This window comes from Mixophyes fleayi, chromosome 1 (genome assembly GCF_038048845.1).
Source record: "Mixophyes fleayi isolate aMixFle1 chromosome 1, aMixFle1.hap1, whole genome shotgun sequence".
In the NCBI taxonomy this organism is placed as follows: domain Eukaryota; kingdom Metazoa; phylum Chordata; class Amphibia; order Anura; family Limnodynastidae; genus Mixophyes; species Mixophyes fleayi.
Window position 1 is genome coordinate 19,084,970 of NC_134402.1, and position 16,375 is coordinate 19,101,344.

Sequence of the window (16,375 nt, forward strand, 5' to 3'; positions counted from 1 at the left end):
CAAAGAAGTAACTTGCGCATTTCACCTGGCCGAAGACCCACAAAGCTTCATCCCTGATGAAGTGTAACTCTGTGATTGATTGGACAGTGTATTATAAATGTGGATAGAAAACCTGCGTGCAAAGTATCTCTTGTATATCTGTTTGCAAAAATAAAGTGTGTATGTAAATATTGCCAAACCTGGGGCTGTCTTGGTATAATTGGGACACATTTGCAGCTAGAGTCTGTAGGTCTTCCCTAAATATTTACTAAAAAACGGTATGCTCAAACATGGGTTCAGCGTTATATTAGTCCTTACTATGCTTGCACCAATTAAATCTCTTTGTACCTGCAAACGTATCACAATAGCATAAATTTACAAACATTCCTCTCTTGCGCGTTTCGCAACCAAAATGAAAGTGTAATAGACATATATTGTAGAATAAAAAACCTTTTAGTTCCTTGGTTAGTTCAAGGGCATATATTTTAGTACGCCTTTTGTGCGCAGTGGTTCAAGGCTTGATTACAAGTGATTTTTTTTTATTTTGTTTGTTTTTGATGAAAATATCCCTGATCATCTCCTTATCCTCCTACAGGTTACGGCATCAGGCCCGAAAAGAGCTATATGCGTACAAACAGGTGAGACCTGGGGCGAATTCTTTAATATCTGTCTCTATTATTCAGCTGGGTTTTTTCATGGGTTTTGTTTTCGTTTTTAGGTCATATTAAAAGAGAAAGTGAAAGAGCTGAATCTCTACGAGGTTAGTGTTTGTGTCTGATTAGGATATATCTCGTTCCTTCATACAAGATGTGTTCTAGAATGATAACATTTTACACTGTACTGGATAAATGAGAGCTAGAATGTGATTGGTTGCTATTACTTATAGCACCGTTATTTCATGTCTGGTCATTCAAAACATTTATTTCCCTTGCCCTTGGACACGATATAGGTCTGCTCTGTCGGTACAACGGCAAAGCTCTGCTGAGCATCCTGGCACTATATAGATAAACGTTGATAAGTGCATGCAATCTGTAGTATATCTGCAGGAAGCAGAAGACATAGAACTGCCAGGATAGTACAGAGATCTTGGTGAAAAACTCACAATAAAGCGTACTTGCCAACTCTCCCTGAATGTCAGGGAGACTCCATGAAATAGGGGTGATCTCCCTCACTCCCTGAAGAGTCTGGCATTCTCCCTGATGCTGAGCCAGTACAAGACGTGGTTGGCTTCACCACCTGTGGCATGATGACACAGTTCAGAAATTGTGTCCTATGCCCATGTATTGATGCCTATGGAGGTGGCCATTTTCATGGAGACCAACATGTAATCAAAGACTGACAGGTAAGACAACATGACTTCAGTAATGGAGACAGACATGTAAAAGACACTTCAGTCTCTAGAGATTCATTAGCTTCTTTTCTTTAACGTGTACCATTTCTGGGAGACCTCCTGGGCTCCCGGAAGAGCAGGGCATCCTCCCGGTTCTCGCCTCCGCAATAGATAAGTGGCGGGGGGGGCCTTAATGATGCAAATATTGCGACATTTTAGCCCCGCCCCCTGCTGTAATTGGCTAAAATTGTGACAGTCCTTTATGGGGTGGGGCCAAAATGATGCGATTCGCCAAGCCCCTCCCGTCGGACACCCAACTCCCCTGGGATCTTCCTGAAGCCAACGAGGAAAAGTTGGCAAGTATGCAATAAAGCCAGAGAGAAAAGGCAATGGTTTTTTTGTTTTTTTTGTTTTTTTAGCTGAAGTTGTATGAAGGCGACCTTTTAAACTTCAGGAAAAAGTGCTAACACTAACACAAAAGACAGGAATTAATGCATAATTATACAGTTGCCCTATATACGATATAACACTCATTGCATACTGTTAAATAATATGCCAATTTATTTTACTAATTTGCTGATTCTCTCCCTTTTTTGTACTCACTCGTTCCTTTCTCTCCCTCCCATTAGAAGTATAGAAAAACATGTTTTTCTCAGTGGGTTATTGTGGGTTATTTGAACTAGCCTGGGTCCCTGATGTAAAATACTCAGATTTGTATGAAAACACTATAAATAAGGAATATTTGACAGCTACGGTGTACACAGGTGTTATCTCAGACAAGTATTATTGTAAACAACATTATATGTGCCCTAGAGAGCTCTCTACCTGTACTGACGTGTATCGGGGCTGCTAACATACGTCTTTTACTCATTGCAGATTTGTGCAGTTTGTCTAGAGGAATTCAAGGCCAAGGATGAGCTTGGTATCTGTCCATGCAAGCATGCCTTTCATAGAAAGTAAGTACTGTCCTGGTCACGTAAGATTTCTAGAGCCGCAGACTGTTAGCAGAGGAAATCTGCTGCCCACCAGCAAAATGGACATCTCGGAACTGAATTTTTTAATAAAAAAAAACAACTAAATTAAGATTCTATTCTGTAAATTTTGTCTAAATGTTAATTTAATGCAACGTTGCAATTAAAAATAGCCTGTTTTTTTTTCACCAAGTATAGTGGGCTATAACAACCAATCAGGAACTTGCTTTCATTTTATAACTTTAGAACTAGATCCAAGCTAACATCTGATTGGTTGCTTTGCTCTTTGTTTGTAACTACGTTCAGCCTCAGGCAGAACAAATATCTATTCCCTTTTGACTGCGACCTGTGATTCTCCCTCTACAACGACATATAACTAAAGCTGGGTACACACTACAGAATTTTCCACCAACTTTTTTTGCTGATCGATTTTACATGCGATCGATGGTCCGATCGCTCGGTCCATGGACTGCATACACACTAGCCTTGTTTTAGACGATAAAGGGAAGAGCGGACGTCCCTTTAGCGACTTTTTACAGCCATGTTGTCGTGAGCAATGATTGCAATTTCGTACACATCGGTCGGAAGTTTATACACACTACAAAACGGAAACGAGATTGGAGCGAAAATATTTAATGGCACGACCAACCAAATGAGGTGACAATCGTCCATTTGGGCAGACTTTCGACCATCGTGTCACTACACACACTGACCCGACTTTTGTACGAGCGGTCGTATGTCAGCTGGTTGAGCCGATTATTGGACAAAAACCCTGTAGTGTGTACCCAGCCTAGTCAATAAATGCTTTAGTCAATGTTTCAGGGATTCGCTGACTTTCTAAAGACGCCCTCGCACAATACTCAGGCACTGACGTGTGAACATGTTTAGGAACGTGGGCAGTAGTTAATATGAACATATCACTGTCATTCCAGGTGTCTCATTAAATGGTTGGAAGTGCGGAAAGTCTGTCCTCTTTGTAACATGCCAGTCCTGCAACTGGCACAACTGCACAGTAACCAGGAGCACGGACCTCCGCAGGGGCCGCTGCCCGGGGCTGAGAACATCGTATAGCCTGCGGCCGACGCATCACAGGCCGCTAATACAAGACGTCGCAGATCTCATGTCCCTGCCTCCCTGCTTACGGGCGGGCGCGGGGATCCTCCTCGGCGGTTGAAGGACACTGTCACGGCGCTCTTGGACACGGATTTGTGGACTCTACAGAAACCAAAGCACTTTTTGATGCCCGCCTGTAGCAGGAGGGACACGGAACAAGGGAAGATGGCGGCGGAGTTTGGCCTTGGACAAGCACTTTAGGAGACCTCACTTAAAATTGTTGCAACTTTTTTTTTTTGTTTGTTTTTTTTTTTTTTATCCTTTGTTCGTTTTATATAAATCTTTACTGGAAGATTCACTTTGCCGGGGTGAGAGAGGCACGTCTGGCGATTTTATAAAGGGAGAAGGAACCAATTTTGCCACACTATGCAAACTGCTTACCGAAATAGCGCACATCTCTCTGTAAATGGACTCTCCGTCTTGTGCAGGGTGCCGTAACTGGAAGTATTAACGAACCAGTATCTGGTCTGGTCAACTCGTTCCCATCACCTGCTACGGTTTCGGTAGTCCGTTCTGTCAGCCTGGGCCAATATTCAACCCATCGTTTCCCAAGGAACTAGCCGCATCGCTGAGGCGTGAAACGCAAAGTGCCTCCGATCGATGTGGTCGCTAGTGACAGGGAGCGTTCTCATGACCATTAGCCCCGCCCATTACACGGCTGCTTACACTGACAATAGGAGACTGCTGCAATTTAAATCTACGTCACTCTGATAGAAATTGTTCAGGCGTGCTATGTGGGTACGCCTGGAACCTTCAAAATCATATATGTGAACACTGTGTGTGCAGAAGGTTCTGTTGCCCATAGCAACCATTCAGGTGCAGACTGTAGTAAAAATGAGGGATAACCTGGTTGCTATGGGCAACAGCACAATTATCTGTGTACACCGATTTTCACAAATTCCCCTCATTAAGACGGCAAGCAGTACGGTTAGGAACTACAACCATCAGGCATCGGGGTGATAAATTGATAAATACACCCTGTCAAAGGACCACTAAAGGCAAAATACAAGTATCTTATATAAAGGATCTAATCATCAACAAAAATACTATATATATATATATATATATATATATATATATATATATATATATATATATATATATTCATTTCATATAAGAGCTGACAGGAAGTCTGCTGTGTGCAGGAAAATATCTTCCTCCATGATCAGAGTAATTTTTTTCAATTCTGATAAATATCTGTGAATGTAATCTATAAGCCAACTTGTATTTTGGGAATTAGTGATCCATTTCAGCACAGTTAATTTAGACCTATGAGAAAGGTCTAGAACTTCTAAAAAGGAAAAATGGAGGTGTTGCCCATAGCAACCAATCAGATTCTAGCTATCGTGTTCTAGAATGTACGATGTAAATGACATTAGAATCTTAATGGTTGCTATGGGCAACGCCTCCACTTTTTTTTTTAGAAGTTTTAGTCAATCTACCTCCAGCTGTTTGTGTGATTTAATGTACAGCAGTCAGAACTAAGTGGTCTCATGTGGGACGGATCAGATTGTATTACTCTTGCCAGAGCATTCTGCTACATTAAGAGGGTCTGTCCAAGTGTGACCGGATGTCTCCCCCCTGCCACCGAGTTTAGCACGAAAAATAACAGAGAGCACTCAAAAATCTCCCAGGTAGGTGACCTGTGGCTTTTCAGCTGCTGCGGAACTACTAGTCCCAGCATGCTCGCTGGTGCTTATCGATCCGTGTAATCTGGAGAGCCTCAGGTTGCCTAAGCCCCTCATAGATGGTTACATTTTATGTTATATAATTTTCTTTAGCATAGGACAAATTTTTGGGACTTTTGGTTATAAATGATCCCCTTTCCCCTTCCTAAATTGAATACAAGTTGGTAGATAAGTGAGGCCGGTCAGAACTCCCAAACTGACTTATTGGGTGGTATTTTTACTCCTTATAATGACCATGAATGTCTCTTGCACTAACATCGGGGTTCACCCCGTTGGTGCATGCCACTTTTCCCTCCTTTTTTTTTGTTTTTAATTTGTTTTAAAGAAACGCTCTTTATTGCGTTTGCGCTCTGACATCTGTTTTTTTTTTTACGTGTACTCCACAAGCTGGCTCTGCCCACTCCCCTCATATCCCATTAAGCCGGAGTATTTTCCTGAGTCTTTTCCAGAGTCTTTCATGTGCCAGAGAGCCGTGTGTTGGAGATTCCCAGCGTTGGTTATTTTTCAGCGTCTTTTAGTTTTGAAAGCAATAGTCTCGTAGCGCCAGTCGTTCCTTTTTATACTAAGCCTATTGTCGTGTGAAGGTCTGAACTCGCCACGTGTACAAGTGCAGTATTGCCAATCTCTTATGTCAACTCGCTGGGGCGAAATCGGTGTGACCAAAAGCAAAACCGATCCAGTTACCAGTTTTGGTCCTTACTAACAGTGTTTCTTATCCTGTAAGATATAAATATACAGCATATGACAACGCCAGTCTGTAGATACCAGTATTTAGGGACGCTTGTCTCGCTCAGCCTGGCGGGTCATGCTGGGAGTTATAGTCCTACAACTACAGGACGGCCGGAGGATGGGCCGTCTTTGCTATCGATCGCCAAACACAAAATTGAAGTTGATTGAAGCTCATCTTGGTGACTTTTGCTTTGTGGATACGACTGTAAGTCCGGTACAGAGAGGGCTAGATTTTGGTCGAGGAAGACTGTTGATCTGATGACCTGAAGCATAAACGGTTAAATATATTCATTGTGGGATGTTTAATAAGGATCGAAGATGGATCATTTGTCAGACGTGTGATATATGGTAGAAGAGTTTTTACAGTGATTGAATATGACATTATTTAAAGAAGTGCTATGCTTTCTCCAATAGTAAATCTGTTTTGTTTTTTAGTTGTTTTTTTTTAAAAAAAATGATTATTTTTTTAAATCTGCATCTTTGCCTCAGAAATCTTGGCTTATATAGAGCTTCGTTCACTGAAGGTCCAATTGGGGTTTATTCACTCCTATGTATATATCTGATTTCAGTTCTAATATCCGAAATACAGAAAGTGTCCATACTTAAATAAATTTAGGCTGCATGTTGTCTTTCCCAGGTCATTATCATTGCAGGTTGGGAGGTTGGTGCTTCTGTATCTTGCATCACTCTTGCAGTCTTATAGGTAACAGAAATTAACACTAGGGACGTAGCCTGTGATGTGTTAGCTTTCCAGGAAAATATTGCAAAGTATGTTGTCAAAGCTTAAATTTTGGAGTTTAGTTGTAGTTTAACGTGTTAAATGTGCCGTGGAAAAAATTGTGACCCCCCCCCCCCCCCCCCTATGTGGGTTTTGAAATGAATAGGTTTTATTAAAATGTAAAATGGTGACGCATAATCTGATCAAGTTTAGCACTTCTGATATGATGTATTGTAGAATTCTAATGCAATCACTTTGTGTCTGGAAAATGTACAGTGTAAGTTGGGCTATTTTCCCTCTGTGACGGTTAAATATGTTCTTTACGGTTTTCTAAAAAAATTAGTATCTTGACCATACTACAGTATATTGAAGCTGATGCCCTCAATTTAACTTACCCGTGTGTTATCGGTTGAAAACATGAGGTAATAATTTAAGCTTGATACAAAACGCCTTCAGTGAACTTATAGCGGCTGTTGCCTTTTAATACGTAGACTATTAATGGATGGATGTTTTGTCTCGTTTGGCAAAAAGTTGTTCAGTACACTGTACCCTTGTTTGTCGTGTAAATTCACTAGTATACAGTGATTCACTGATTCAGAAGTGACGTCAAGTCTTAGCGTCTCAGCCGTGTCGCTTCCTCCTATCCTGCATTCCTGCGTGCGATAGTTGGTTGACCACATAAAATGGCTGCCCTCCCGCTCGGTGCAGGCGGCCTGCTAATACAATCTCAATTCCTGAATTGACCTTGGATTGTGTTTTTCAGTATTTGCCTTGTACAGGCCTTGTTGTAGGACAGGTATTTACAAGTTGTCAAAGTATGCCCAGAACGCTTGCTTAAAAAAAAGAAAATAATTGTAGATTCACTACTGGAATATTACTGTATACTAGATGGGGGGGTTGAGGCTGTTACAGTACCTGGGGCGTAGCTGATGGCTAGCTGCAAATCCTGTGCCAAGAATGTTTTTCTTATTAGGTGAAAAACTTTTTGAGTATTGATTTATTTGTATGTATTATTATTATGTTTTATTTTTTTTGTTTAATTGCCTGTTTACTATGTACAGCATTTGTTTAATAAGCGCAAATCTGCACAAACACCGCTCCCTCCGGACCTCTCCAGTTATATGAAGATATTTAGGTGGTTTCATGAAAATTAATACTTGTAGCTTGTGTTTTTAAGCCTTAGTAAAATGCCTCTCGGACGCTTCTGACGCTGCATCTACATTAGAATTACAATTTTCCCTTTCCCTGTGTGCATCCCATGGGAGCAATAATGTGCCTGCATCTCTAGTAATAAACTCCTTTAATGACTGCAATGTGTGACACACACAGACAAATGCACGTCCTTTACAGACCAGAGGGTAATTTTTAAATAGGAATAAATGATATTCCAAGGTAGTATTTCAAGTTAATATGTTAACTCCAGTAGATTTTTTATTTTTTTTGGTTTTGTTCCATCCTTTTCCAATCTCCCAGAGTCCTTTGCTTTTAATTCAGTTTTCTCTCTCCGATCTGTTTGTGAGACCTCCCGGTTTCCCTGGTTTCATAGACGTGTTTTGTACACTAAAAAAAGAGAAAAAAAGAAATCTGCAGCAGAAATATTTTTTAAAAATAAAAAAAAAACTCACTGTTTTTTGTAAGCTATATTTTTGTATATTTAATTGCTATTAAAAACTCTGTTTTTTGCTAAACACGATATTGATATAAAACTGTTTTTTGCATGTGATTTTGACTTGAACTGTAAATAAAACTACAACTTTTGAATACTGGTGTTTTTATGTAACCCCCCTGTGCCAGGCTGGTACCCAGAGGTGTGGTGAGCGAAGTTCTCATAGTCTTCACGTGTTCAGTGCCTCCACCCGACTCGGCTTCAAAATAATTCTACCAGGATGCAAACATGTTTTGGGCCACCAGGGGGCGACCCAGCAAACCCCCCTGTCTACAACACAGACTTGGAACACATATTATAAGAGGGGAGGAAGCAGTAGGGGTAAACAAGGGTCAATGCAACAACAAAAGCAATAGGGATACTGAACAAGGCTTTAATGGCTATCATGTTATATGTATGTGTCCCGATACTGACAAATAACCATTTCATCCCTCCCTCCGGCTCTTGCAGCCAGGGCTGATGGGAGATGTAGTTTTTCCAAGCCACAAATTGCCAGATATTGTCTTTGGTCCTCCGGGGTTGCCCGCGGATATGCCCGTTTAGCAGCCACCGGCACCACCGATCCATATTGAACAGCAAGGGTAACATATGAACTGTTTTAGAATTATTCACAATTGAAAAGTTGGAGAAACACTTTGAAGGCATTGTTCAATTTTGGTGACTATTTTGGGAATACAAGCTAGTAGCCAAAAAATGGCCGCCTTAATGATATATAGATTACGTACTTGGGTCCCTACTGCCCCCCTTCCAACTCGCCAAGGGTTACATCAGAGGCATCACGGTGGCTCAGTGGTTAGCACTTCTGCCTCACTGCACTGGGGTCATGAGTTGGATTCCCGACCATGGCCTTATCTGTGTGGAGTTTGTATGTTCTCCCCGTGTTTGCGTGGGTTTCCTCCGGGTGCTCCGGTTTCCTCCCACACTCCAAAAACATACTGGTAGGTTAATTGGCTGCTATCAAACTGCCCTTAGTCTCTCTTAATCTGTATGTGTGTGTGTGTGTGTGTGTGTGTTAAGGAATTTAGATTGTAAGTTCCACTGGGGCAGGGACTGATGTGAATGAGTTCTCTGTACAGCGCTGCGGAACTAGTGGCGCTATATAAATAAATAGATGATGAGGTACTGAAACTCAGTCCTCAATAGCTACCAACAGGTCATGTTTTCAGAATTTTATTAATATACACAAACACATATTTAGGGGTTAATTCAACACTGAAAGGATTTCCAGGGTGTGTCTTGTTTCAAACAATGGTGATGTCAGCCAAACTATACAGGATTATGGGTTTTCCAAATGGCTCTCTTAAGGCGGAGTTGTTTTTTTGGTCTTTGCCGCTATAAATTCTTAATAACCTAAAGCCTTTTGTAATGATCTCATATAAATCCCTTTACCTGTCAACACCATTTAAATTATGTCTGAAATACTACCTGATGAGCTCCAAGCAGTCGTAAAGTCTAGCGAGACGTCCCTGTGAACAGCACAAGGTTCTGTGTAAGAGAAAATGTGAATTTGAGGTGGTGCGTGTAGTTAATGTTGATTTACAGTGAATGCACTGCAGAGCGGAGCCTTTTATGCATTTGGTTTACGCCACTGCGCATAGATTTGCGCACCCAGGCGGCTCACCCATTGCTGTGGATGATTTGGGGTGTTTGAGGGGATTTTGATCTTTGTCTATGTGCCGTAGATTTTAATGCTGCCTTTGGCAATATCGCCCAGTCCTGTTGGCGCACAAATATACTAGTTGTCAGAGATCTCAGGCATTTTTGCAAATACCACACTTTATTTGTGAATACACAGAATGGGTGAATTGGACATCAATGGCAGAGATCTAATAAACGCAGCTACAGGGAACAACTGAACGAACACACAGGGGCTGGCTTGACTAATTTTAGCCAAGGGGGTAAGACTCTGCTCGGCAACCTAAAAACATTTTAATCAGAAAAAAATCTAGGTAGCCTAATGACCAAGGCCAAGGTAGCTCACTATGGGACCGGCCCCTGGGGGCCCCCGCTAGCCTCTGCTCACACCCAAAGAGCACGAGGCAAGAATCCGGCAAACGTAGGAAACCGCTGCCGGTGGAAAAGCAGCGGGAATAGCGCAGAGAGACGCGGCGGACAAGACATTGGGGAGGTCACAGAACAAGCCGCGTCGATACACCGGAATCAAGACTTGTTTTTTTTTTTAAACCATTCAGGTTTGTTAAAAGCTTTTGCTGTTTTCTCTACAGGTAACAATCACTGTCATTTTTATAATAAGCCTTCACGTCCTAATGGATTCTTTTGTACACATTTATCAAAGCTTTTATTTAATGTTAGTCACACATAATAATAATAAAATACAAAAGGTCTGACATCCCAAAAACTATGGCCTAAAAGCAAATGTTTCCTTTTCTGTTTTTCCCACACACCCGCCCAATCAGGCAAACCTTGACCACATTGTCTGTCCCGATCATACACAGCATGCATTGAATTTCCCTAACAATCCCGTTTATATCTTCTTTCTGGAAAACACACAAAATTCCGCACATACCATGATGTTGACATCACACACACCATCGTCACACGTAGAAATCTTACTTGTTTTTTCCCACTGGCTCCAATTCCAACCAAGGTCGCTCCCTCCCCCCCTGTTCCATATAATTCACTGTTCATTCTATATGTAATCCACACAGACATTTCTGTATCGCACACGGACAGTTCCAGAACGTGAGGGTAACGCTTGTTCTCCCTCCACAACCCGTCCTTCAACATTCAACCGCTCACGCCAAACCACGATTTTCCTTCAATTGTCAGGGATAAGCCCCTCTAGCTGCTCCCTGATTAGATATCTTATCATATATTCCAACAGTCATACAAATTATCACCTCTATTTTGTCAGGGAACCCCTTTATTTTTCACATACCGCCACCCGCGTACTTGTGACTTGGAAGCTTACACAGGATTCCAACCCAAATCTCACACTCACCTCTTCCTCTAAGGCTACAGATTTCGCTGGTCCCTTTTCCCAACACAGACACACACTTCACACCTCTCAGCAACTGCTACCAGCTATATGGCTCTGTGCTCTGGTAGCTAAACAGTTAACCCCTTCACACACTGGTTTCTAAAGAGTTACTACAGCCAAGTAATCTGTCTCTTCTAAACAGGCAATTAATTTGTTTAGACTTAGAGCAATAAGGACAGAACTATTACATTTTAGATTTAATATACCATGGGCTGCATGGTGGCTTAGAGGTTAGCACTTCTGCCGCACAGTGCTGCGGTCATGAGTTCAATTCCCGACTATGGTCTTATCTGTGTGGAGTTTGTATGTTTTCCCCGTGTTTGTGTGGGTTTCCTCTGGGTGCTCCGGTTTCCTCCCACACTCCAAAAACATACTGGTAGGTTAATTGGCTGCTATCAAAATTGACCCTAGTCTCTCTCTCTTTCTGTGTGTCTGTGTGTGTGTGTATATTAGGGAATTTAGACTGTAAGCTCCAATGGGGCAGGGACTGATGTGAATGAGTTCTCTGTACAGCGCTGCGGAATTAGTGGCGCTATATAAATAAATGGTGATGATGATCGGCAGTATTCTCGACATACTCATCCAGACCACATCTCCTTTTGTCATTATATCCATTTCTGTTTTTCCCACACATAATTTTCCCAGATGATTTGTCCTCAACATATTGACCGTACAAATCACCCCACCTCTTACCACTTTATCTCTCCTTGTCATACATAACAACGGCTCTATCACACGTACAATCCCTATTTCATCCATATGCCCTATCCCGGATCTTCCACCACTGCTTGGAATCACCCCACCTCTTACTACTTTATCTCTCCTTGTCATACATAACAACAGCTCTATCACACGTACAATCACTATTTCATCCATATGCCCTGTCCTGCATCTTCCATCACTGACCGGAATCACCCCACCTCTTACTACTTTATCTCTCCTTGTCATACATAACAACAGCTCTATCACACGTACAATCACTATTTCATCCATATGCCCTGTCCTGCATCTTCCATCACTGACCGGAATCACCCCACCTCTTACCACTTTATCTCTCCTTATCATACATAACAAAGGATCTATCACACGTACAATCCCTATTTCATCCATATGCCCTGTCCCGCATGTCCCACCACTGCTCGGAATCACCCCACCTCTTACCACTTTATCTCTCCTTATCATACATAACAAAGGATCTATCACATGTACAATCACTATTTAATTCAAACATAATGACATGAGAGACGCTATCAAATGCTTCTTTGAAATACTATTTTTGTTTCCTCTCCATACAATCTCCATCTTATCCCGTAACGACATCAGATTATCAGTTACCCATGTTCTGCTCGGTCATCCACTCTTCCCAACCTGAGGACCAACACTTATCTGTATGATTTATATTCCCCATTTAACAAAGTTATGAGCCTCCGATTACTCAGCATTCTCTAATCACCCTGTCTGTATGACGACATCTACCCCCTGTTTCATCGATTCACTTATCTTGTCATTCTCCAGCATAAATGTGACCACTCCCTTCAAATCATTCACCACAACCTCCCACGTCCTACTAGAAAATCTCGCAGACAGACCCTCAATATTCCTGGCAGCTCTCTGATTCGCTTCTTTCATCCACTCACAATTTAATTCCGTGCATTCTCAATCTCTTTTTATCTCCACACCATTCCCTCTTATAGTCAACTACTGAGGACTATGGTATATGCTGGCGCTATATATATATATATATATATATATATCAATAATAATACTAAAATATATAAATTGATTAGTCTTTCAGTAATCCATTCGTCCTGCATTCTTTCCTGTGCTGTCACTCTGAAACCATTTTCTATCCAGAAGAGCACCCACTTTTTCTTTCTCCCAATCCCACTGTATTTTCATAATCCTTCCTCCCCCACCTCTCACAAACTCTGCAATCCTGCTCCACTAGCCCATGGGCCTTGGTGTAACTCTAAGCGCTAATCAAGACACACACAGCACCAAGGCAGAAGTTTTGGTTCTGTGTCTTGTCCACTTTCCAGAGAGCAGTCTGATGATGTTCCCATTGGTATGTGACCTAGGCACACAGATTTCCTTGTACACTGTTTGGTAGACCCCCCCAACCCTCCATCTGTGACTTGTCTCTAACCGCTGCACTCTAATAAAACATATAGCTGTGACATTATAACTGGCTGATAGTATTGTCCGCTACAGATCAGAGTCTGAATCACGGGTGAACGGAGCAATGGATATCCCCAAGTGATTCTGACTGCTTGTCCAAGGCAACTAAGAGGCTTTGAACTAGAGATGCTATGGCTCGGTTCCTCGAGAACCGAACACACCTGAAATTAGGGGATCTGAGTACCGGCGAGCCGGATCGGTACTTTTGCATGGCCTCGAATCGAAAATGAAGCAAAAGGATCTCGGATCTGGCGATTTTTGGATTCCTTTTTAAGATCCAACATAAGGAAGGGTGGGTTCCCAAGGACAATTCCATTTACACCATTTTTCTTTTCTGCCACTGCTGTGTGCCAATGTGCCCTAGATGTGCTAGGAACTGCCGTGTGTTTGTGTCATTGCTCTGTCGCTTACCATCTAGTCAGGTCACTGCAGTATTTGTCTGAAAGTGTATGAAAATAATAATGTGACCTGTGAGGTGGTCAAAATTGACTGCAAATGACTTGAAATTAGTGTTATTGAGGTTAAGAATAATGTAGGAACAAAAAAAAGAGCAACAATATGTGATTTTAGCATATTTTAGTATTTTTCCCAAAAAATCAAAAACCAAAACACGAAGCTAATTCAGATCCAAAACCAGTAAACGGGGGTCAGTGAGCATCTCTACTTTGAACCCACAGCAGCATAAATTAACAAAAAAACCAAATTTTTTTATTGCCTTTTTATTCATTATAAGACACTATGTTAGAAACTGTTAGAAATCATTAAAACATTTTGTTTAACCTTAATTTCAGGTCCATATTTAAAAGCTGGTGCAGATCCTCCAACTAGTCCAGCCCTGGCCAACCTGTGACTCTCCAGGTGTTGTGAAACTACAAGCCTCAGCATGCTTTGAAAGCCAGTCGATAACTGGCAGGGAATGCTTGGAATTGTAGTTTTACGACACTTGGAGACCCACATGTTAGCCAGGGCTGGACTAGTGCCTAAGCCTAGGTAAACACTGAAGAATTTTCCGACCAACGTGTTATTTGAAACGATTGTACCTACGGCTGAAGGTCCGATCAGTCTGACGATTCATCCATACACACTGACACGATTTACCTTCAGATCTGTACTCTTCATCTGGTCCTCTAGTCTTCAGAGAATGACAGCACAATATTCATTCATTCATTATTGTCACACTGATTAAACCACCTTGTTATAGCTATCCACATGTCCTAACGAGTTTCGTTAACTTCTATGACTCTGAAACGAAATATTCTGTCTCAGAACAAACAAATGAATTATCCCTTCTACAGCACTCTCTACATTTATTCACCGGGACATTCATCGCTAGCATCGGCTGAAAAGAGCCCGACTCTGTAACCTCTACCAGATCGTGAGCATGAGTGTATACACACTGCATGATCGGTCAGTGATTGGTCGCAAAATATTAAACAGTACGACCAACCAAATTAGCCGACAATCAAAACTTTGGAACGTCTTAGACCATCGTGCCACTATACACACTAACCCGACTTATGACCGAACAGTCTTACATCAGCTGATTTGCCCGATTATTGGACGAAAATGCTTCAGTGTGTACCCAGCCTAATGCTCTCTTTCCAAACTAAATTAATTATATTAGATACCTGGGCCGATATAAGTAATTCATATAAAATAACCAAAACAAATCACTTTTCTTATCAAAGAATGAATTCACGTAGGTCCCAATAAGTGGGACTGTCCCAATGCTCGGACCCCCAAAAAGAACCATAGGGTATGGGAAATTAGCTGTGAATGGAGCTTTAGTTTTTGCTTTCTGGATAGGGTCATGTTAGACAGAGGGCGTGCGGATGTCATGTGCCCCCAATCATCAGCTGTAAATGGTTTATAATGAGATATTTCACATCCACGTACCAACAAGCATGGGAATAAATTAATAAAAGTACAACAGCGATGGCTTTTCTCTCTTTACACTACAGCCTGCAGGGAAGGTGCGGACATCTGCCGCAGTATAGAACTAATTGCATTCGGTTTAGTGTGATGACAGGGTCATAGCAGAAGACTGACAGCTGCACCTACGTTACATTATCACTGTAATCTAAATGCAGTTTTTAACATGTAATATCATTAAACCATGATGTACATTAAATTAGAGATCGTTTTGTTGTGATGATCATAATTTCTAATATATTGTTGTGAGTTGTTATGTGATATTCGGTTACTGCTGTGTTCTCTGTAAAAGTATAAACTAAGACCGACATCATCATCTCTACCCCAGTGAATGGGGATATAAGGACTGATTTTTACAATACCGGAACATAACGGATGACGATTCATCTTGTACTGAGGATCGCCAACACTGGAAGCCCTTATGCAGGGAGTTGCTCCGTTTTTATATCATACAATGTAAGCCCTGCTTGCCTGGTGTGGCGAGGAGTCTTCCATGACTCTTCCTGGTGTTGCCTTTACATGAGCCCTGCTGTAAGTTAGTTTATAGGAATAATGACCTTCCAGTCATCTTCTATGGTGGATAGAATACAAATATTTATCTTCGGATGTAAGTCCGCTTTGCGTGCCGGACCTGGTGTGAATTCGCTCTGCGAATGCACCAATACTGAACTTACGCCAATGAACACAATAAAATGTAATTTATGTCTGAATGTAAATCATACCTGCCAACCTTTTTTGAACTTCTTTCCGGGAGATCCCAGGCAGGGGGGGCAAAATGTAGTTTGTGTCACAGGGGCGGGGCCAAAAGTACGCAATTCACTGCAAATCGCGTCATTTTGACAGGAAGATGGCGTTTGCGGGATATTTTCCTGCTCTCCCGGGAGTCTGGGAGACCTACCCGAATTTCGGGAGTCTCCCGGACATTCCGGGAGAGTTGGCAAGTATGATGTAAATGACACAACTGCCTACTACTTGACGGACGGGGCCAGGGAGGGAAGGGGCTGACAGATGTAGACCATGTAATGCTGTCACCGTTCTTACCTTCCCTTGTTCCAGCGACGTTCTCCGGG

General features: G+C 41.8%; 1 protein-coding gene across 2 annotated transcripts in view; it reads left to right on the top strand.

The window, feature by feature from the left end:
- The window catches only part of RNF24 (ring finger protein 24), an 87,158-nt gene extending 78,869 nt beyond the window's left edge, over positions 1-8,289 (top strand). For both annotated transcript variants that reach the window (XM_075191675.1, XM_075191603.1), the window contains exons 3-6: positions 575-617; positions 698-739; positions 2,186-2,265; positions 3,213-8,289. In XM_075191675.1, coding sequence (XP_075047776.1) covers positions 575-617; positions 698-739; positions 2,186-2,265; positions 3,213-3,351 — 304 coding nt within the window. In that variant the 3' untranslated portion in view covers positions 3,352-8,289. The remainder of the gene's footprint in view (positions 1-574; positions 618-697; positions 740-2,185; positions 2,266-3,212) is intronic.
- Positions 8,290-16,375: the final 8,086 nt, after the last annotated feature.